A 22,496-nucleotide genomic window follows, 5' to 3' on the forward strand; every position below is an offset into this window, starting at 1 on the left:
GACACAAGCTTCAGCTACTTTCCAAAAGAGTAAACATGAATACCAAGTAATTGATCACTTGAAGCCTAGGCTTAACTGATAGTTGTTGTTCTTGAGATTGTGCTGGCATGTCCTCCTCCTCCTCTTACTGCTCCTGGCTATGGTAATATATTGCCTGCTGACTGAATGAAACACCTATTAGAAAGCCTTTTACTGTTTCATTCAATATTTACTTCAATAAAAAATAGTTGCCTATATGAGAAATAACTTCTAACACTTATGTTTGTATCCTCTAACTTAATCATTTATATATGATTCTCAGCTGTATTGCATTAAAAAAAAATATATGGTGCAAATTCTGCTGTCAAGGATGAACTACAGTTTAGCTAAGAGAGAACACATGGCCCGGAGAAGTAAGAGGAGGAGGCCATGTCAGCATTATCGTTTCACTATTGTGAAAATTGCATCTACAGGTCCATATGACATTCAGCCATTATACTGTATTATTTCATATCAGAACCATTTAGCAAATCTGTATAAAGAATTAGGGGCAGAAATTCGTGAAATGTGTTTACAGCATCTGCCATAAAAAAAAAATAGCATTGCAGGCAAGAATCACTTTCCCAGAATCAGTCTGTTGATTGGGTGGAAGAATTAGGTAGTATTTTAGGTGTAGCAGGAGTACCACATGCTTCATTAGTAGTGCCTTTTAGTAACTGTGCAAGAGCTGCAAACCTCGATTTAGGTTAGACACTGAATTGGAAAGATTATAATCTGTTAAGGTAAAGTTATGATCATCCCAAGGTTTAGTTTGAATATCACAGGTCATATACCATTGCCTTCCTCTGACCTTGCCCAGCCAATTGCATGCAGGTGGATGTACAGTTTAATGTGGATTCTAAACCACAGTGTAACTTGGAATTTTTCTTATTAACAAATTTGCCATTGGTGAAAGAAGTGGTGACAGCTACAAATCCTAGGACCAACCAAGGATCAAACCCAAAACCTCTGGATCTGTACTCAGGCACTTTACCATTGAAATTCACAGCCTCATGTTACATGACCCATATTGAACAGATGTTTTTTAAACAGTACTCATGCCTTGATGTGGAACACATTGAACTAAATTGGAAAGATAAGAATAAAGGCACCAGGTTTTATAATAAGATCTAATTGGTTGCCATTTGTATGGTGTTTTGCTCCATGTCTTCCATAATACACTATCATTGCCTAATCCGTAACAAATTTATGTCCTTATGATAAAACTACTTAACTTTGTCATTTCATGATTGCCATGAACACCCGAGTTTGTGAATTTATTATTCATATCCAAGTTAGTATTGCCTGCAATGTGGAAGTGTTTTATGATTTGTATAAACCTGTTTTCATCTGTAGCATGTGAAATAGCCTTGTTCTCACAAGCTTCACTCTTTTCCCTGTCTTCAGTTTAGAAAGCTGAGAATAACCAGATACAAGTAAAATTACAAAAAATATTTGTACTTTGTTGACAATGTGCAAACATATTTTTAGTTTTCATAGCATATACACTCCTGGAAATTGAAATAAGAACACCGTGAATTCATTGTCCCAGGAAGGGGAAACTTTATTGACACATTCCTGGGGTCAGATACATCACATGATTACACTGACAGAACCACAGGCACATAGACACAGGCAACAGAGCATGCACAATGTCGGCACTAGTACAGTGTATATCCACCTTTCGGAGCAATGCAGGCTGCTATTCTCCCATGGAGACGATCATGGAGATGCTGGATGTAGTCCTGTGGAACGGCTTGCCATGCCATTTCCACCTGGCGCCTCAGTTGGACCAGCGTTCGTGCTGGACGTTCATCCAGTCCCAAACATGCTCAATGGGGGACAGATCCGGAGATCTTGCTGGCCAGGGTAGTTGATTTACACCTTCTAGAGCACGTTGGGTGGCACGGGATACATGCGGACGTGCATTGTCCTGTTGGAACAGCAAGTTCCCTTGCCGGTCTAGGAATGGTAGAACGATAGGTTCGATGGCGGTTTGGATGTACTGTGCACTATTCAGTGTCCCTTCGACGATCACCAGTGGTGTACGGCCAGTGTAGGAGATCGCTCCCCACACCATGATGCCGGGTGTTGGCCCTGTGTTGGCCCTGTGTGCCTCGGTCGTATGCAGTCCTGATTGTGGCGCTCACCTGCACGGCGCCAAACACGCATACGTCCATCATTGGCACCAAGGCAGAAGCGACTCTCATCGCTGAAGACGACACGTCTCCATTCGTCCCTCCATTCACGCCTGTCGCGACACCACTGGAGGTGGGCTGCACGATGTTGGGGCGTGAGTGGAAGACGGCCTAATGGTGTGCGGGACCGTAGCCCAGCTTCATGGAGACGGTTGCGAATGGTCCTCGCCGATACCCCAGGAGCAACAGTGTCCCTAATTTGCTGGGAAGTGGCAGTGCGGTCCCCTACGGCACTGCGTAGTATCCTACGGTCCTGGCGTGCATCCGTGCATCGCTGCGGTCCGGCCCCAGGTCGACGGGCACGTGCACCTTCCGCCGACCACTGGCGACAACATCGATGTACTGTGGAGACCTCATGCCCCACGTGTTGAGCAATTCGGCGGTACGTCCACCCAGCCTCCCGCATGCCCACTATACGCCCTCGCTCAAAGTCCGTCAACTGCACATATGGTTCACGTCCACGCTGTCGCAGCATGCTACCAGTGTTAAAGACTGCGATGGAGCTCCGTATGCCACGGCAAACTGGCTGACACTGACGGCGGCGGTGCACAAATGCTGCGCAGCTAGCGCCATTTGATGGCCAACACCGCGGTTACTGGTGTGTCCGCTGTGCCGTGCGTGTGATCATTGCTTGTACAGCCCTCTCGTAGTGTCCGGAGCAAGTATTGTGGGTCTGACACACCAGTGTCAATGTGTTCTTTTTTCCATTTCCAGGAGTGTATGTTGATATAATTAGCAATCATGGCCAGAAGTTCATGAAAGATAAACTCAAATAATTCAACAGCACTGTAGGCCTTTTTTGAAATTAAAAGGTTCACAGTTTATTCCTTCCCTTTATCAGCGAGCAGGTCAGCATAGAACCATGGCATCTGCAAACTGCACTTCTTGATTTTTGTTTTCTTTTTTTGTGTTAAAAGCCAGAGACTCTTGTGAAAGTATTCTGTTTCCTCCAAATCATTATTTTCTACAAAAGGTGCCTCATCAGTACCAGCCTAAGTTCCACATACAAAAATTTGTACAGCAATTGTTTTCACTATAGTTGTGATATGTCCTTGTATTTCTGCTGTGAATTGTTTCCTGCTTTGAGCATTCTCTTCCACTAACGTAAAATCGATAAAAATAATAAGGTACCCTGTCGGGATTGCTGTTCCAAAAATGGAAACCAGATTTGTATCATAAATCTGTAAACACAAATCTTAATATGCAAATATTTATTCATAGTTGTTATTAAAGCTCTCATACATTGAAAGTTACTCAGAATGTAGATGCTCTTTGATTACATATTTGAGGATAACGTTGCACTGAAATAACTTTTAACAGCAATGAGTTCTGGCTCTCATGTGGAATGCAACAATGGAATAACTGCAGCATTCCTCTGAGTGAGTAGGACCATTGTGCCATGGCCATTAAAACTATATCCATTTCTTCACAGTATATACATCACTAGAATCTGTGAAACACTATGTTCCGTGGAACAGCAGTCCTAACTAAGTTAATGCATTAAAATTGAATTTTTCACTTATACCATGCTGAAAATGTTGCCTTATTGTTTGAAGTCTCATAGATACAATAATCTAACCCCTTTATTTGAAAAAGCAGAAATATTTGTTGTATGGGAAACACCGTAAGCAGGTTATCAGAAAGATGTATTTATGAAGTAATACAGATACTAGAGTATTTAATGTTGGTTACAGAATGATCTTCGAGCTTTCAATGATCTTTTACAACAACTCCAAAGTAATTCAGTTAAGAGCTGTCCTGAGAGCCCAAATTCTGACACAGCTGTACTAATGGCCAGGCTGAGGTGAGTGTTACCCCATATACATCAAAAGTCAGTGCAGTAATTACCTTCTTTTATTTAATTTTTATAGCTTTGAGCTGTGTATGTTTGGATTAACAGTTACCTTGGAAACTCATGTTTGTATAAACAATCACATACCACAAATGTAAAGTGACCAGTACAAGTTAATAACTGAGATTTTAGGCAGCATTGTGGTGTTCAGTACCATAAGCTAGTCAGCACAACGTAAGTTCTACTTACAGATCTGCAGGAGGACAAAGAATTGTAATTCTGTCCGTCAATAAGAACAACATTACTAACCTAATGTCACTTTGTCAGAGGATGAGGATGACGTTCCTCATTGTGCAGGCTTACTACGTAAGACCATTTGCATCCCTGTAAAATGAGCAGACGTGAGACTGTATTGGCTTGTTATGGTACATAAGGAAGACATTTCTCTAAGACTAGTAGATATTAATATTCATTTACCCAACTACACTAAATTATTGTGAAATGAAGGTTACACACACACACACACACACACACACACACACACACACACACACAAACAAACAGTAGTTACATAGCAGAGGTACTTATGAAAAAGTTGTTGTAGGTTTTGGACTTTTCAAAAAAGTATTGGAAACATAGGTGGTTAAAATGTTTGTGTGTGTGTGTGTGTGTGTGTGTGTGTGTGTGTGTGTGTGTGTGTGTGTGTGTGCACGCGCGTGTGTGCGTGCGTGCGTGAGTGCACGTGTGTGTACTGAAATTTTTGCACATTACTAATAAGTAGCACAGCTATACCTAACACAGTCAAAGCCAAGTTATTCACATTCAGAAAATTTATTTTGAAGTATATAAAGTTATTGAAAGATCTATTTTATTATGTATGTGTATATCCTGGACTGCAACTATGTTCAGAAAAGTTTTCATACACATGCGCAACTGTGATCATTGATCAGAAATCGGATTTCATTGAAGCAAGAGAAAGCTTCCTCCTACTTGGAAGCAATGAAATACAGCTACTGGTATTCTTGCACTCTAACCAGGTACTGATCATTAAGGCATAAAAAACATGTATGTATACTGCCAGACCTAACATGCTGAGTGGACCAAATCACAATCAAATTTTTATTGAGGGAATGTCCAAAGTCCACTCTGATGAGCATGGCATTAGTGGCTTCGATGGTCTCAACAATAATTGCATTATTGTTTATTTACTAGAATATCTCCTGTTGCACCCTTGGCACCACACAGTATTGGGCAGCAGGTTAATTGGAACATCTTTACAGGGTATGGAAAGTGTAAGATTACTGACATGTTGAATGTGTTCCTCAGTCTTCTTCTTCTTCTTCAGCTACGAGTGCTTTTCGCTTCCTGTGTTACAAGATAAGTAATTTAGCTAGTAATCAATTATTTTTGCTGTTTATTCTATAGTATTTACGTGCATTAGTGTCAGATACACGTGATAAATTAAAGGTTTCAGTTTTTATTTGCGTATGAATAAGATAAGCAAAGTTTCTGTTTTGAACAATTCCAGGTGTACGCAAACGTTTGTTTACATTCTTAACTGACGTTAAATACGCGGGATTATCAATTAAGTTAGTGTACAATACTCAGTATTCACGTTTATTAGTGTCATTTAGACTCAATACATTGAAGGTAGTAGTTTTTATAAATTTCATTAGGAATAGTGATGCTGACAGTAATTTCTAACCTCACTTATACATGTTTGACTAATGCAACCTGCGACCGTTAACAGTTAAGCAAATGTAAAATATGTGGTAAATTAGTATTACACTACAATATCTGAGTAAATCTGTGTTACAATACAACTTCTGAGCCCTTCTTACATACGGTTTAGTTAGCCCTTCTTACATACAGTTCAGTTAGCAGAAAGCTAAAACTCACCTCGCCGTCTGCTTAAATTCCTTAGCTTGTTGTGGGCTTTAGTGATCGTGTATTGTAAGCCCATCGGTTTCTATAAAGTATAATTCGTATTTGTGCTTTACATTCTGAACTCTTATTGTTAGCTAAAGGTTTTGTTTTGTACCTGCATCTGTTAGTGTACAGTACCCAGTGTTTACATTTATTAGTGTCATTTAGACCCAGTACATTTAAGGTAGGAGTTTTATAGTTTTATTAGGTCACTTTTGCATGTACGTAAACGCTTGTTTAAATTACAAATACGAGGGATAATCAGTAGGTGCAGCTTACCGTAGGTCACTGTTTAATTCTTTTATAATATTCACTAGATAGCCCCTAGCAGTTTACTGTTGGTCACTGTCTTATTCTTTAGTATTCACTAAATAGTCCCTAGCAGATCTCACTTCTACCATAAATTTTTATTTTCATTATTGAGTGTCCTTTCTGCCAACTAGATTGTTGCTGTTAACCTTGTGTGGCAGTAGGTTTCCTTAAGTTTTTATAGTAAATCGGTTATTAGCTAGATGGATAGGGACTGTGTCCATTGCCTGTGGATGCAGGATGAGTTGGCCACAGTCAACAAGCTCCAGAGTGCCACCTTGAGGTGCGGTGCGGATGGGGTGCCTGGGGCAGCCTCTGCTAGCCTCTCCTGTACTAGATGGCAGGGGGGGGGGGGGGGGGGGGGATATCACAGCTCTCTGTCACTGAGCCTCACTTCAACGTGGGTGGCAGACTGTGTTGAGGTCTCGAGCCTCAAGGCGAAGGCTGCATGGGGGGCGCAGGCTCCTGCCAAATCCCATGTACTTTGCTAATAGATTCAGTGTGCTATCTGATGCTGGAGGGGAGGGGGAGGGGTTGAGCCGGATCAGAATGCACCTTCTGCCATGATAGTGGCCGCTCCTTCAGCAAGGTCCGGACAGGCACGTGGGGGTAGGGGTTTCTTAGTTATTGGGAGCTCCAATGTTAGGCGGATCATGGAGCCCCTCAGGAACATAGCGGCTGGGCAGGGAAGAAGAGTGCTTGCTGGGGGGCCTTGTCCAGGATATGGAAGAGGCTCTTCCGGCGGCTATCGAGTGTGCGGGGTGCAGCCAGCTGCAGATTGTTGCACATGTCGGCACCAATGATGCCTGTCGTCGGGGTTCCGAGGAAATCCTTGGGTCCTTTCGACAGTTGGCTAAATTTGTGAAGGTGGCCTCCATCGATTTAGGAGTGGAAGCCAAGCTGACAATCTGCAGCATTTTTCCCATGGTGGACCGGGGTCCTCTGGTTCGGAGTTGAGTCGAGAATCTAAATGAGAGGCGACGACGACTCTGTGACGAAAATGGTTGTAGATTCCTTGACCTACACTATGGGGTGGAAGGTTGTAGTATGCCCCTTGATAGTTCAGGAGTGCACTACACACAGGAAGCAGCTACATGGGTAGCACAGTACTTGGGGCGTGCATATGGGTTTTTTTTAGATTAGGTTCCTCTCCATGGGAAACAAACTGCTGGCCTGAAAAATTACCAGTTCATGACACTGATGTGGGTGTGCCAACTGTAAAAATTGTTAGTTTGCCTAAACAGGTCATCCCAAACGATTTAAATATGCTTAATCTCATGCTAGTAAATTGTTGAAGTGTCTGTAGCAAGATCCTTGAGTTAATCTCCGAAATAAACAGTAGCAATGCCAATATTGTATTAGCTACCGAAAACTGGTTGAAACCAGACATAAAAGGCAATGAAATTTTGAACTCTGATTGGACAATGTTTAGGAAGGATAGGACTGATGCTATGGGAGGTGGTGTGTTCATTCCAGTTAAAAGCTGTTTAAACACAGTTGAGATCAATACTGGGTTGGACTGTGAAATAGTCTGGATAAAGCTGTCAATTAGACAAGGATGGACCATTGTATTAGGATGTTTTTATAGACCACCAGCATCTGCAACAAACGTCACAGAACGTTTCAGTCTGGAGTACACAGGAAATAAATATCCAAATTATCCAATAGTTATAGGTGGAGACTTTAATCTACCATCCATTGACTGGGAAAATTACACGTTTATCACAGGGGGCAGAAGCAAAGATTAGTGCTACGGAAATGCTTCAGGAATTCGGGTGGGAGTCTCTAGAGGAAAGGAGGCATTCTTTTCGTGAATCGCTACTGAGGAAATTTAGACAACCAGCATTTGAGGCTGACTGCAGTACAATTTTACTGACGCCAACTTACATTTTGCGGAAAGACCACAAAGATAAGAGAGATCAGGGCTCGTACAGAGACATATAGGCAGTCATTTTTCCCTCATTCTGTTTAAGAGTGGAACAGGGAGAGAAGATGCCAGTTGTGGTATGAGGTACCTGCGCCACGCACAGTATGGTGGATTGGGGAGTATGTATGTAGATGTAGATGTAGATGTAGAATTTAAAGGCATTGTCCACCACATGATAGAGAAATAAGTGCCTAGAAAAAATATAGGAGAGGGAAAGGATCCACTTTGGTTTAACAAACATATTAGGAAGATGCTGAGAAAGCAGAGAATTTTGCACAGTCGTTTTAAACGTAGTCACTGCCCCGATGACAAACAAAAAATTATGCAAAATAAAAGCAGATGTCAGAAGGACAATGAGAGATTCTTTTATTGAATTTGAAAGCAATATCTTATCTGCAGATTCTAAAAATAACCCCAAAAAATTTTGGTCGTACATAAAATCTATGAATGCTACAAATAATTCAATACCTTCTCTTGCTGATAGTATGAGTAATGTAACTGATGATGATAAACAGAAGGCTGAAATTCTAAACCTAGCTTTCAAAAACTGGTTTACGGTAGAGGACTGCAGCACCATTCCCCCTTTCAATTATCGAACAAATGAAAGGATGGCTGACATAGTGTTTTGTGTATCTGGGATTGTGAAACAGTTGAGATCCTTAGACACCAGTAAGGTATCTATAAAAAGGGTAGAAAATCGGATGCACATAATTACCGGCCAATTTCACTGACATTGATTTGTTGTAGAATCATGGAACATATTTTGTGTTCAGACATAATGATCTTTCTAGACTCCGAGAAGCTCATCTGCAGAAACCACAATGGATTTAGGAAACAGCGGTCATGTGAGACACGACTCTTTGTACACAACTTACAACAGTCCTCAACTTTCGAAAGGTGTTCGACTCAGTTCTGCGCTGTCGCTTTATCCAGTAAGTGCATGCTTACGGTCTATCTGACGACATATGCGGTTGGATAGAAAGTTTTCTAACAGACAGAGAGCAGTATGTCGTCCTGAATGGGGAGACTTCAACAGAAACAAGTGTAACATCAGGTGTGCCCCAGGGCAGTGTAATAGGTTTGCTGCTTTTCACGATTTACATAAATGATCTGGTTGATGATATTGACAGTGACATTAGACTGTTTGCCTATGATGCTGTAGACTACAGGATAGTAGTATCACATGAAAGTTGTGAACAAATCAATGATGATTTGCACAAAATAAATGCATGGTGTAATGACTGGCAGTTATCTCTCAAAATTAGGAAGTGTAACCTACCGCGTATAACAAGGCAAAAATCCCCATTAATGTAAGAGTACAAAATAAATGCCCAGTCTTTGGAAGTGGTAATGCCCGTCAAGTATCTGGGTGTGACCATTCGAAATGATCTCACTTAAGTGGAATGATCAGATTACACAAGTAACGGGTAAGGTGAACTCTAGGTTGCGGTTTATTGGTAGAATCCTGAAGTGATGCAGTCCTTCAACAAAGGAAATAGCTTACAATACGTTAGTTCGTCCAGTCTTGGAGTATTGTTCATCAGAATGCGATCCTTACCAGTTGGTCTGATTCAAGAGATTGAGAAGGTCCAAAGAAGAGCAGCAAGATTCGTGACTGGTACATTTAGCCATCGTCATGCACTTCTGTCAGCATCGAACTGTTCATCCAGAACCAGAACTTTATCTTAATGACGATCCACTCACTGTAGTGGAGACATATCGATTCTTAGGACTGGTTTTTGACACCAAACTTACTTGTCTCCCTCACCTTCATCAGCTTAAGTGGAAGTTCTGGCAGCACCTCAGTACCCTCCACTGCTTGAGCAACACCTGCTGGGGTGCAGATCACTCTACACTGCTGCAGCTCTACAGAGCCCTTGTTCAATTCTGCCTTGACTGTGGGAGTCTGGTTTACAGATCGGTGGTGCCAACAGCATAATTTACTCGACCCAGTGCACCACTGTGGTGTTTGCCTAGCAATGCGAGCTTTCAGAACAAGTCAGGTGACCAATGTCCTGGTGGAGACTGCTTCTGGAGATGGGCATCTCTGAAACTGACCTGCATTCTGTCTTACGCAGCAGGGTTTTTGGCTTTGGGATATGGAATGGTGTGAACAGTACACACAAACAACTGCGTGTCATTAAGGAAACTACGAACGTGTGGAAGTTTTCCCTGCAGGCTTCTCGCAGGGAATCAGTTGTCCTTTGTTGACTACGCATTGTTTACCTTCTCCGTCGCGAGGACCCACCTCATTGTTGCTGTGGCTCCCAAATGACAGTCATCCACCTCTAGCTGGACTGCCCACTTTTAGCCGCTCTGCAGCGGACTTTTAACTTTCCCAGCAGCCTACCTTCATTGTTGCGCATCAATGCCTCTACAGCAGCTTTAGTTTTATGTTTTACTTGTGACGGTGGGTTTTATCATTATATCTGAGTTTTAGCACATGTCCTTTGTCCCTCTGTGTCCTCCATCCTTGTGCTTTTAGGATGGAGGGTTTAATCTGTTGCAGAGTGGCTGGCTTCTCCTTTTTAGTCTCATGGCCAACAAGCCATGGTAATCTGCTCTCTTGTTTTGATCTATACTACATGTTTCTTGCATCTCTCTGTGGTTTCCTTTCTGATTTTGTCCATTCCTTCTGTCACTCTTGTGGTTTTCTCCTTTCTTCCAGTTGTGTTTTGTATGTCTCAGTTATTTTACTCCCACTCTTGTGGAATTATTTTAATTGGAATGAGGGGCCGATGACATAGCAGTTTGCCCCCCCCCCCCCCCCCCCTCCCCTCTTTTCAACCAACCATCCTTTCCACACACACAGAGAGAGAGAGAGAGAGAGAGAGAGAGAGAGAGAGAGAGAGAGAGAGAGAGAGAGTGAGTGTCAAGTAGAGATTTAAAAATTTCTGCTAATCAAATTTTCACTACATTAGTAAATAGTTTAAAGCTAATTTACTGTCGTGCAGCTTTGAAAGGACCCACTGCATGCAGTTCAAAACCTGTTAGAGATTTCCTTCCAGCATGTGTATAACATATGGAGACATGCGCATAGATGATGATGCCAGCGTTAATTTCCTGGGTGTAGCATTTATAATGCTACATTAAATATATAATATGTTACATATATAATGAATGAAAACAAAATTGCATTCTCCAGGCACATAAAAGTTCATTACATATTTTCTTTTACAATGTAACATCAGGAATTAATTTCATTTTAAATACTCCGTCATATTGCACTTCTAAGTGATTCTGAAACATTTCAGTTCATTTTACTTCGTTATTTGTTGAAAGACCTTTTACCTGCTTCATCTGCAGCACTCTTGTCACATAGTGATTTCACTGTCATGTATAGTAATTTTCCTTTCCTCTTGTTCTGTAGCCGTGCATGTCTTTATTAAGGAGGTGATCATCAGATGCTCTCACTGCCATAATATTCTCAGTACACTGTCACAATATTATGTTGTGTAAAAGCTAGTCTTGGTAGTTTTGTTATACAGCTCACAGCTCATTTCTGAATTACAAATACTCTTGTCAAGTAGCCTGTTGTGAAGTTCTTCAGCTGTGAATTGAGTAGAAAAGATGTGGATAGGAGCTAAAGTCCATAGAACATTGCTCAAGAACCTTATTGTACACAGCTTTTGCCATATTGCATTTGAGAAAAATCTGTTTTTATCTTTTTACACAGCACATGTATGTGCTCCCTCCTGGTCAAATGCTTTCTGCAAGTCATTAAAAATATTATGTTGCATACTTCTTCAGTTCACTTTCTATTTAATTTAATGTTCACATTATACAGATCACTCAATTTTTTTAAACACTATGGTACAGACATTGCATTAGATATTTATTTGCCTTTTCAATATGCAGGACAACTGCATTTTCAAGTTCCTCCTCTGTCTGAGCTGCATAGATAATTGTTGTGTCATCAGCATACTTTGTAAGTTTCTGATTGATATTTCCTGGGAAATAATTTGCGTAGATAGTAGTGTTGACATGAGCGTGGACCTTTGGGGCGGCATACCATATGCCACAGTTGGCACCTCACATTTTTAGTTGATTGTATTTCCCCCCCTAGTATCTCAGATTTTGGCGCAATGTTTCATATTTATAATGAACAATTTAGTCCTAGAATTTCTTTCAGATCCCACACAGTTTCTTGATTAGCTCGAATTGATTCATGCTGTCAAATGCTTCAGACAAGTTGATGAAGATACAACAACCATTCTGTTGTCTGCCAAGTGAATTCGTAACATGTTCAGCTTAATTCATTGCTCATAGATTAAAAACATGTGATGAGTGTAATATTTTAAATTTTGTTAGAAAACTTAGGCTTCTAGTTTTTATCATCATTTCATAGTGATATTGATCTGTAGTTTATTAGTTCACCTGTGTTCCTTTCCTGTGTTACTTTACCTGCTATTAGTGAATATGGAGAAATGTCTTCCTCTGTTGCAATGTTCAGTACATGTGTTACAGTTTTTAGTAATATTTACCTGCATCCATTTATGAGATGTTATGTAACACCATCTAGCCAGATGTGGTTAGCACACTGGACTCACATTCCGGAGGACAACTGTGCAAATGCCCATGTGGCTATCCTGATTTAGGTTTTCCTTGATCTCCCTAAATCACTCCAAGCTAGTGTCATAATGGACCCTGTTGGTGGGACATTAAATTGCAATCTTCCATCCTTCCATCTAGCCAGATGAACGTTAGACTTGTAGCTGCTTTATTAGATTTGAAACTTCTGTCTCAGTTGCTGTGATGAATGCACTGGTATGATTTATGCGTGCAGTTTTTCGTGTTCTACTTACTTCATCTCCTATGCTTTCAAAATGTCTGTTAAAGGTGTTCACTATATCTAGAGGATCTACATCACTTCCCATCACTTTGACCATGTTTGAGCTGATGGATGTGCCCTGTCTGTTTCGTCACTTTTCTTCTCTTTCATTTATGAAGGACTATAAGTATTTTATTTTATTCCTCCCTTTATCAGCAGCTGTCTTAATGAATAATTGTGTGTCTAATGAAACCACAGTACTCTTTCCTTTTTGTTTTGTGTCCCTCAATCTGATTTTTGCTTAAAGAGATCATAGTACACTAGTACCCCATGCTTCTGTTACACTGCTTTGTTTATTTTCTACTGAAGTTTCAATCTCTTCGTGTTCTGTTTGAATTCCTGGAAAGATTTTTTTATGGTGGTAACTAAGAAATTTGCTTTCACTTGAATATTTTTCCAAGTTGTGCCTCTGCTTACCCAGTGTCTTTCAAAAAATCCTCATTTAATGCAGCAGGTCAGCTCGGTTTCAGACACCTACCCTCCTGACTGGATGCTTCTACTATCATTGCAGGTCTCAAAGGCTTTGAGCACCTTCGCTGTGTGGTTGCTGCTGCTGGTGGATCCTGTGTTCTTTGCCTGAGGTGCTGCCCCTGTTCAGTTGCTGCTGTAGCTGATGATCCTTCTGTGTGTACTCTCAGTTTCTATGAACAGATTGTTTGCTCATATCTGATTGTTAGAGGAATACAAGGTGGAATCCAAAATTTTCAGGACTAGTGCTGCCATCTGGAAAGTAGGAGTAGTAGATCTTTGCACCGCCAGGTGGCGAGAGCTGCTTATCTGATGAGTCAGTGTGCAGAGTGGCATTCAGCTGGGAGGAGGTGTTGCGTGTCCACAGTGATTTCTGTAATACTCTGTGTTTGGTGTGTGGCGATTTTACAATAGACCTGCAAACAGAACAGCACTTGTATATCAAATTCTGTGCGAATCTCGGAAAAAGTGCTACAGAGACCCTTGCAATGGTTCAACAAGTGTTTGGGAGACAGAGCATGAGGCGTGCGTGTGTTTGAGTGGCATGCTTGGTTCAGGGCCGGCCGTACAGACCTCGAAGATGATGCTCGCACTGGAAGTCCCATTAGCCACACAACGCCAGACATTGTTGCCAAACATCAACAACTGGTTTGTGCGGATCGAAGTCGAGCCATTCAAGATCTTGCGGATGAAGTGGATATTGGTTATGGGACATGTCAATGAATGTTGATTGATGAGTTGGGCATGCATCCTGTTGCTGCAAAATTTGTGCTAAGGATCTTGACTGCCAATCAGAAGGCACAGCGTGTTGAAGTGTGCACGGATCTTCATCAGACTGCATCTGATGATCCAACATTCTTGTCACAGGTTATCACCAGCGACAAGAGCTTGATTTATGGTTATGACCCAGATGCAAAGCAACAATCGTCGTAGTGAAAGAGCCCGGACTCTCCAAGACCCAAAAAAGCGAGACAGGTGAAGAGCAAAGCGAAGAGCATAATCATCATTTTCTTTTATACCAAGGGAATTGTGCACAAAGAATTCGCCCACCCAACCAAAGAGTGAATTCTGCATACTACTGTGATGTTTTGCAACGGCTCCGTGAAAACGTGTGGCGACGATGGCTCGAACTTTGCCGTCAAGGGACCTGGCTGTTGCATCACGCCAACATGTCCTGTCACATGTCCTTGTTCACCAGGACCTTTTAGACAAAAAACAACAAAGCGGTTGTACCCCACCCAATGTAGTCACCAGATTTGACACCTTGCCGGCTTCACGCTATTCCCGAAACTGAAACTCAAGTTGAAAGGCAGTTGGTTCAACACTCTAGATTCAAGAAGCACTGCTGGTGGTGATAAACACCTTCAAAGAACAGGACTTCCAGAAAACATTTGACCAGTGGCAGAAGCACTGGGACCGGTGTGTAAGTGTGGATGGGAACTACTCCGAGGGAGATCGTGACTATTAGTCCAAAGGTAAGGTTTTCAACAGATGGCAGCACCAGTCCCGAAAATTTTGGATAGCATGTTGTATATAGTAGAACATTGCAAACCACTTTACACTTTGAGGCCTTTTCAGTAGCCTGAGAAAATGGTCTCAGGATCAGCACACAGGGACAAGAATGGGTCACTGTTAAATTCACAATTTTTGACTAATGAGACTTTTTCATTGAAGTGCATGCTGTATCCTGTGTAATGTTCTCTGGCCATATCATCTATTGTGAAGAAGTACACAATTTGATCAAAAGTGTTCAGACACCTGTTAGTGAACATTAATAAAGGTTGTCTCCACACTTCATCTTTATGATGCCTTGACCTTGGTTAGGGAGGCTTTCAGTGAGGTTTCTGAATGTCTATTCAGAACTGGCAGCCAATTCTTCCTTAAGAGCTGATACCAAAGAAGATAATGATGTTGGATGTGGGGTCTTGTGCTAAGTTAACATTCTAACTCATCCCAAAGGTATTCCATTGGGTTCAAGTCAGAGCTGGGGCAGACCAATCCATTTCAGGAAAGAAAATGAGTGGGATTATAGCAAGTGGAAATGTTTCACCTTGCTACTTTGCAAAAGGTTTACGAATACCCTGCAAATTTTGGAGGAAAAATATCCACAAAGCATTCAAATGTTATTTCTTACTGCCACTACAGATTTAAATGAAGTTATATCTTGTGCTTTCCCTACATTTGAGCCGAATGATTCTGTATGTTTAACAGCAAACTCTCAATTAAAAAGAAATTGAAGTAGCATTGTCAGACTTGGGAAGCTGCAGTTATACTTGTGTTCCATTCCACCTGTCTCCCAGTAGTACTTCTGTAAAGAAGAGTTCCATTTGTTCACGCATGATGGATCTCCCACTGAGTGGTTGCATAACAATCATAAGCAACAGCTCTCACATATTATATGAAAACACAAGTGTGCTCATGGTGTTTTAAGTCCAAACATGAACATTTAATTCAAGAAATTCCAGGAACCAGATGGTACAGAACAAAAGAATACTTTAAAATTATCAGTTTCCTTTCACTAATTTGAAAGGCATGAACTATAGTTAACCTCAGACTCAGAGAAAAAGATTGGATCCTTTTTATGCAAAGGAATGCGGCGGCAACTCGAGAGGTGGAAATAGCGCAAAATATAGTGTGCAAACCATAAGCAAAATTATGTATTAGAGCATGTGAACGAATTGCCACTTGACTTGAAATTTATAGATTTTGGGAAAGTTGGCAACACTTTTACAACGTATTATGTATGCACAACCCTTGAGCAAAAGTCATTGATTTAACCTATGTTAGTATACTGAAAAACATATACATCAGTACTACAGTTCCCATAAGACTTCATCAGGATCGTGAAAAATTCAAATTTCAGGGAGGAGTTTGGTGTTTCCCATTCCTTCAAAAAATTTACAAATCTTCAAAATGGGATAATGAAGAAACACACTAATGGAACCTACCAGAACCAAATCTATTTTACCAGTGACATTGTCTCTTTGCCTGTGCTCCAAATAAACTTTGACAATGGAAGTAAGAACTTAATAGAACTAGTTTGAAAGTAAGCCTTAAAATCATTTATGATAAGACTAAAATAAAATTGTAAAAGGTACTAATTAACCACAAGGTTTTGAAATCAGTTAACAAGTTACTGTATTATAACAGCTGATTATGACTGATTGGGCAGGAAAAGAAATAAACTAGAGAATAAGAATGGTCTGGAGATTATTTTTCGAACCAAATTTTCAGTGTACGTAAAATGGAAAGTTTACAGTTGATGTTTGCTACTAGTTACTCAAAAACTGGGTATTTCACAGTGAGCATTGGAGAGGTGCATGATTAGAATTATATGTAGAGACAGGAAAACAGCCACAATAATGAAAATGTAATGGATGTGAGTGGGATGTAGCACAGTGAATGGATGTTTTTTTGCTCAGCTCCAAGGGACCATCCTTACAGAAGGTGGTTAAACGTCATTAGAAAATGCAGTGAAACCTTTGTTATACTTTTTTGAGTGGCCCAGGCTTACAAACCACAAAATTGAGGAAAATCATATTTAATTGGCATATATGATTAAAAATCATAATCCTCGCTAATACATTGTATAAAATCTGTATAAGTGAAGGAAATTAAATGTACAAAACAATGTTTATACAATAATTTGTGGTAATGAATTTCATCAGTTTATAAAAAATCACAGATCTGTGAAACAGCAAGAAAAAATTAATCATAAAGTTGACATTGGTATCTTGTTACGAGGTGATAGAGCTATCTGCGGCATGCTGTGACCACGAATTATATGTCAAAACACGCATTTTGTGTTCACTTAGAAAACAGCAATAATTGATTAACTTGTTGAATTAAAGAGAAACCCCTGAAGTACAGCATTTGAATCTAATATTGGAGGAGGGGGGGGGGGGGGGGGGGTTCCTTCTGTAACCAATGGCACTTTAATTGTGTCGAGTAGACTTAAAGCTGCGTACACACTAAGCTTGAAACTTGTCTCCAGCTACTTTATGTGGACACTGTTTGGAAACATCTTTTGAAACACGGAAACATCTATCCATAGTAGTGTCATTATAAATCAAAGGATGGAATGTTTCAGGCAAGCTACCGCACATCACCGCTGTGTGGCACAAGTGTATGTTTATATGTCGCATTGTGTCATCAGTTGTGTAGAGTTGTTAGGTGTTTTGTTTTCTCTTGTTGTATTAAGTTTTTCCGAAGAAGAAGAAGAAGAAGAAGAAGAATGCAGTGGACTAGGCAGCAGACTTTCGTTGTTATCATTGTACCAGACTGACAGCTTCTTTTGGAATATATCAAGCAAGCAGTACAATAACAGCAATAAAACAAATGCTCTACAGAAAACTGCTGCCACATTTCATAGGATACTGTCAAAGACTGCATAGAGAAGAAAATACGGTTGTAGGTCATAGCTTACTTTGAAATATGAAAAAAATGCTCAGGGCTCTGGAACGAATCTCCCATAGACCAAAAACTAAGACTAACAGCATGCCTGGTTGTAACTGCTTTCCTGAAATTTCTGCCCCTTTTTAAGAAACTGTGATACTATTGTGGCAGTGATATTTTTCATGTCTAGTGCAAAAAGGTGGGAACTTAAGGAGATGGGACCTGGATAAACTGAAAGAACCAGAGGTTGTAGAGAGTTTCAGGGAGAGCATAAGGGAACAATTGACAGGAATGGGGGAAAGAAATACAGTAGAAGAAGAATGGGTAGCTCTGAGGGATGAAGTAGTGAAGGCAGCAGAGGATCAAGTAGGTAAAAAGACGAGGGCTAATAGAAATCCTTGGGTAACAGAAGAAATATTGAATTTAATTGATGAAAGGAGAAAATACAAAAATGCAGGAAATGAAGCAGGCAAAAAGGAATACAGACGTCTCAAAAATGATATCGACAGGAAGTGCAAAATGGCTAAGCAGGGATGGCTAGAGGACAAATGTAAGGATGTAGAGGCTTGTCTCACTAGGGGTAAGATAGATACTGCCTACAGGAAAATTAGAGAGACCTTTGGAGAGAAGAGAACCACTTGTATGAATATCAAGAGCTCAGATGGCAACCCAATTCTAAGCAAAGAAGGGAAGGCAGAAAGGTGGAAGGAGTATATAGAGGGTTTATACAAGGGCGATGTACTTGAGGACAATATTATGGAAATGGAAGAGGATGTAGATGAAGACGAAATGGGAGATAAGATACTGCGTGAAGAGTTTGACAGAGCACTGAAAGACCTGAGTCGAAACAAGGCCCCGGGAGTAGACAACATTCCTTTTGAACTACTGATGGCCTCGGGAGAGCCAGTCATGACAAAACTCTACCATCTAGTGAGCACGATGTATGAGACAGGCGAAATACCCTCAGACTTCAAGAAGAATAAAATAATTCCAATCCCAAAGAAAGCAGGTGTTGACAGATGTGAAAATTACCGAACTATCAGTTTAATAAGTCACAGCTGCTAAATACTAACGCGAATTCTTTACAGACGAATGGAAAAACTGGTAGAAGCCGACCTCGGGGAAGATCAGTTTGGATTCCGTAGAAATGTTGGAACACGTGAGGCAATACTGACCTTACGACTTATCTTAGAAGAAAGATTAAGAAAAGGCAAACCTACGTTTCTAGCATTTGTAGACTTAGAGAAAGCTTTTGACAATGTTAAGTGGAATACTCTCTTTCAAATTCTGAAGGTGGCAGGGGTAAAATACAGGGAGCGAAAGGCTATTTACAGTTTGTACAGAAACCAGATGGCAGTTATAAGAGTCGAGGGGCATGAAAGGGAAGCAGTGGTTGGGAAAGGAGTAAGACAGGGTTGTAGCCTCTCCCCGATGTTATTCAATCTGTATATTGAGCAAGCAGTAAAGGAAACAAAAGAAAAATTCGGAGTAGGTATTAAAATTCATGGAGAAGAAGTAAAAACTTTGAGGTTCGCCGATGACATTGTAATTCTGTCAGAGACAGCAAAGGACTTGGAAGAGCAGTTGAACGGAATGGACAGTGTCTTGAAAGGAGGATATAAGATGAACATCAACAAAAGCAAAACGAGGATAATGGAATGTAGTCAAATTAAGTCGGGTGATGCTGAGGGAATTAGATTAGGAAATGAGACACTTAAAGTAGTAAAGGAGTTTTGCTATTTAGGGAGTAAAATAACCGATGATGGTCGAAGTAGAGAGGATATAAAATGTAGACTGGCAATGGCAAGGAAAGCGTTTCTCAAGAAGAGGAATTTGTTAACATCGAGTATAGATTTAAGTGTCAGGAAGTCGTTTCTGAAAGTATTTGTATGGAGTGTAGCCATGTATGGAAGTGAAACATGGACGATAACTAGTTTGGACAAGAAGAGTATAGAAGCTTTCGAAATGTGGTGCTACAGAAGAATGCTGAACATAAGGTGGGTAGATCACGTAACTAATGAGGAGGTATTGAATAGGATTGGGGAGAAGAGAAGTTTGTGGCACAACTTGACTAGAAGAAGGGATCGGTTGGTAGGACATGTTTTGAGGCATCAAGGGATCACAAATTTAGCATTGGAGGGCAGCGTGGAGGGTAAAAATCGTAGAGGGAGACCAAGAGATGAATACACTAAGCAGATTCAGAAGGATGTAGGTTGCAGTAGATACTGGGAGATGAAGAAGCTTGCACAGGATAGAGTAGCATGGAGAGCTGCATCAAACCAGTCTCAGGACTGAAGACCACAACAACAACAGTGCAAAGTGAGATCAAAAGTGCGCGAGAGTTTTTTTTGGTCATGTGTTGTTTTTTATCTTTGCCGTAAGACTATAGAATCTCCTAGTTTTTGTTACTTCTCTGTTGTTTTTAGTTTTCTTCTCAGTGTGTGTGTTTTCACAAATAAATAGTACTCCGTTAACTCATTATACCAGACGGCTATGCAATTATTTGTTGTAGGCAAGTCGCCTACATACACTCCTGGAAATGGAAAAAAGAACACATTGACACTGGTGTGTCAGACCCACCATACTTGCTCCGGACACTGCGAGAGGGCTGTACAAGCAATGATCACACGCACGGCACAGCGGACACACCAGGAACCGCGGTGTTGGCCATCAAATGGCGCTAGCTGCGCAGCATTTGTGCACCGCCGCCGTCAGTGTCAGCCAGTTTGCCGTGGCATACGGAGCTCCATCGCAGTCTTTAACACTGGTAGCATGCCGCGACAGCGTGGACGTGAACCGTATGTGCAGTTGACGGACTTTGAGCGAGGGCGTATAGTGGGCATGCGGGAGGCCGGGTGGACGTACCGCTGAATTGCTCAACACGTGGGGCGTGAGGTCTCCACAGTATATCGATGTTGTCGCCAGTGGTCGGCGGAAGGTGCACGTGCCCGTCGACCTGGGACCGGACCGCAGCGACGCACGGATGCACGCCAAGACCGTAGGATCCTACGCAGTGCCGTAGGGGACCGCACCGCCACTTCCCAGCAAATTAGGGACACTGTTGCTCCTGGGGAAACGGCGAGGACCATTCACAACCGTCTCCATGAAGCTGGGCTACGGTCCCGCACACCGTTAGGCCGTCTTCCGCTCACGCCCCAACATCGTGCAGCCCGCCTCCAGTGGTGTCGCGACAGGCGTGAATGGAGGGACGAATGGAGACGTGTCGTCTTCAGCGATGAGAGTCGCTTCTGCCTTGGTGCCAATGATGGTCGTATGCGTGTTTGGCGCCGTGCAGGTGAGCGCCACATTCAGGACTGCATACGACCGAGGCACACAGGGCCAACACCCGGCATCATGGTGTGGGGAGCGATCTCCTACACTGGCCGTACACCACTGGTGATCGTCGAGGGGACACTGAATAGTGCACGGTACATCCAAACCGTCATCGAACCCATCGTTCTACCATTCCTAGACTGGCAAAGGAACTTGCTGTTCCAACAGGACAATGCACGTCCGCATGTATCCCGTGCCACCCAACGTGCTCTAGAAGGTGTAAGTCAACTACCCTGGCCAGCAAGATCTCCGGATCTGTCCCCCATTGAGCATGTTTGGGACTGGATGAAGCGTCGTCTCACGCGGTCTGCACGTCCAGCACGAACGCTGGTCCAACTGAGGCGCCAGGTGGAAATGGCATGGCAAGCCATTCCACAGGACTACATCCAGTATCTCTACGATCGTGTCCATGGGAGAATAGCAGCCTGCATTGCTGCGAAAGGTGGATATACACTGTACTAGTGCCGACGTTGTGCATGCTCTGTCGCCTGTGTCTATGTGCCTGTGGTTCTGTCAGTGTGATCATGTGATGTATCTGACCCCAGGAATGTGTCAATAAAGTTTCCCCTTCCTGGGACAATGAATTCACGGTGTTCTTATTTCAATTTCCAGGAGTGTAATTGGTGACCTCCGATTAAGGAACTTTAAATCTTTCATTAGCTACGTTGAACATTAACTGCAGAAGCAATGACCGACGACGGCAAACGATACGGTTTGATAACGGAAGAAATTCATAGGCTTCAGAATGTGATAGAAACTTTACAGTTACATATTTCGAAAGATATGAACTTAAAGCATATACCGGACCATAGGAATGACGTTGGTTCAACAACCATGGCAGCACAACCACAGCAAGTAACAGCAACGGAAGTACCCGTTGGTTTCAACGCTTCACCAACTCAACGGTTGCAATTACGGACGCCCCCATTCATGCCTTCTCAGCCACACACATGGTTCGCAGTAATGGAAAATATATTTCTACAACAAAGAATATTCAGTGATCACGAGAAGTTCACCTTGGTGATAAGTAATTTGGGCCATCAGACCTCGGTTTTGGTATCTGACATTATAGTGAACCCGCCTGCTGAAGGAGCATACTATAGACTGAAAGAAGAATTAATTTCTCGGTGTGTGAAGTCAGTCGACATCAGAGTCAAACAAGTACTGTACCAAGAGAAACAGGGAGATAGGACCCCGTCAGAATACTGGCGTCATTTACGCAGCCTGGTAGATAGATCGACAGTCTCTGATAGACTGTTACTCCACGTATGGCAACAACAGCTACCAATGCAAGTAAGA

The 22,496-nt window shown here is 41.8% G+C and overlaps 1 protein-coding gene across 2 annotated transcripts in view; it reads left to right on the forward strand.

The window, feature by feature from the left end:
• LOC126189875 (E3 ubiquitin-protein ligase TRIM37-like) overlaps positions 1-22,496 on the forward strand; it is a 293,715-nt gene that overhangs the window by 239,207 nt on the left and 32,012 nt on the right. For both annotated transcript variants that reach the window (XM_049930977.1, XM_049930976.1), the window contains exon 15: positions 3,911-4,020. In XM_049930977.1, coding sequence (XP_049786934.1) covers positions 3,911-4,020 — 110 coding nt within the window. The remainder of the gene's footprint in view (positions 1-3,910; positions 4,021-22,496) is intronic.

Source organism: Schistocerca cancellata, chromosome 1 (genome assembly GCF_023864275.1).
Source record: "Schistocerca cancellata isolate TAMUIC-IGC-003103 chromosome 1, iqSchCanc2.1, whole genome shotgun sequence".
In the NCBI taxonomy this organism is placed as follows: Eukaryota; Metazoa; Arthropoda; class Insecta; order Orthoptera; family Acrididae; genus Schistocerca; species Schistocerca cancellata.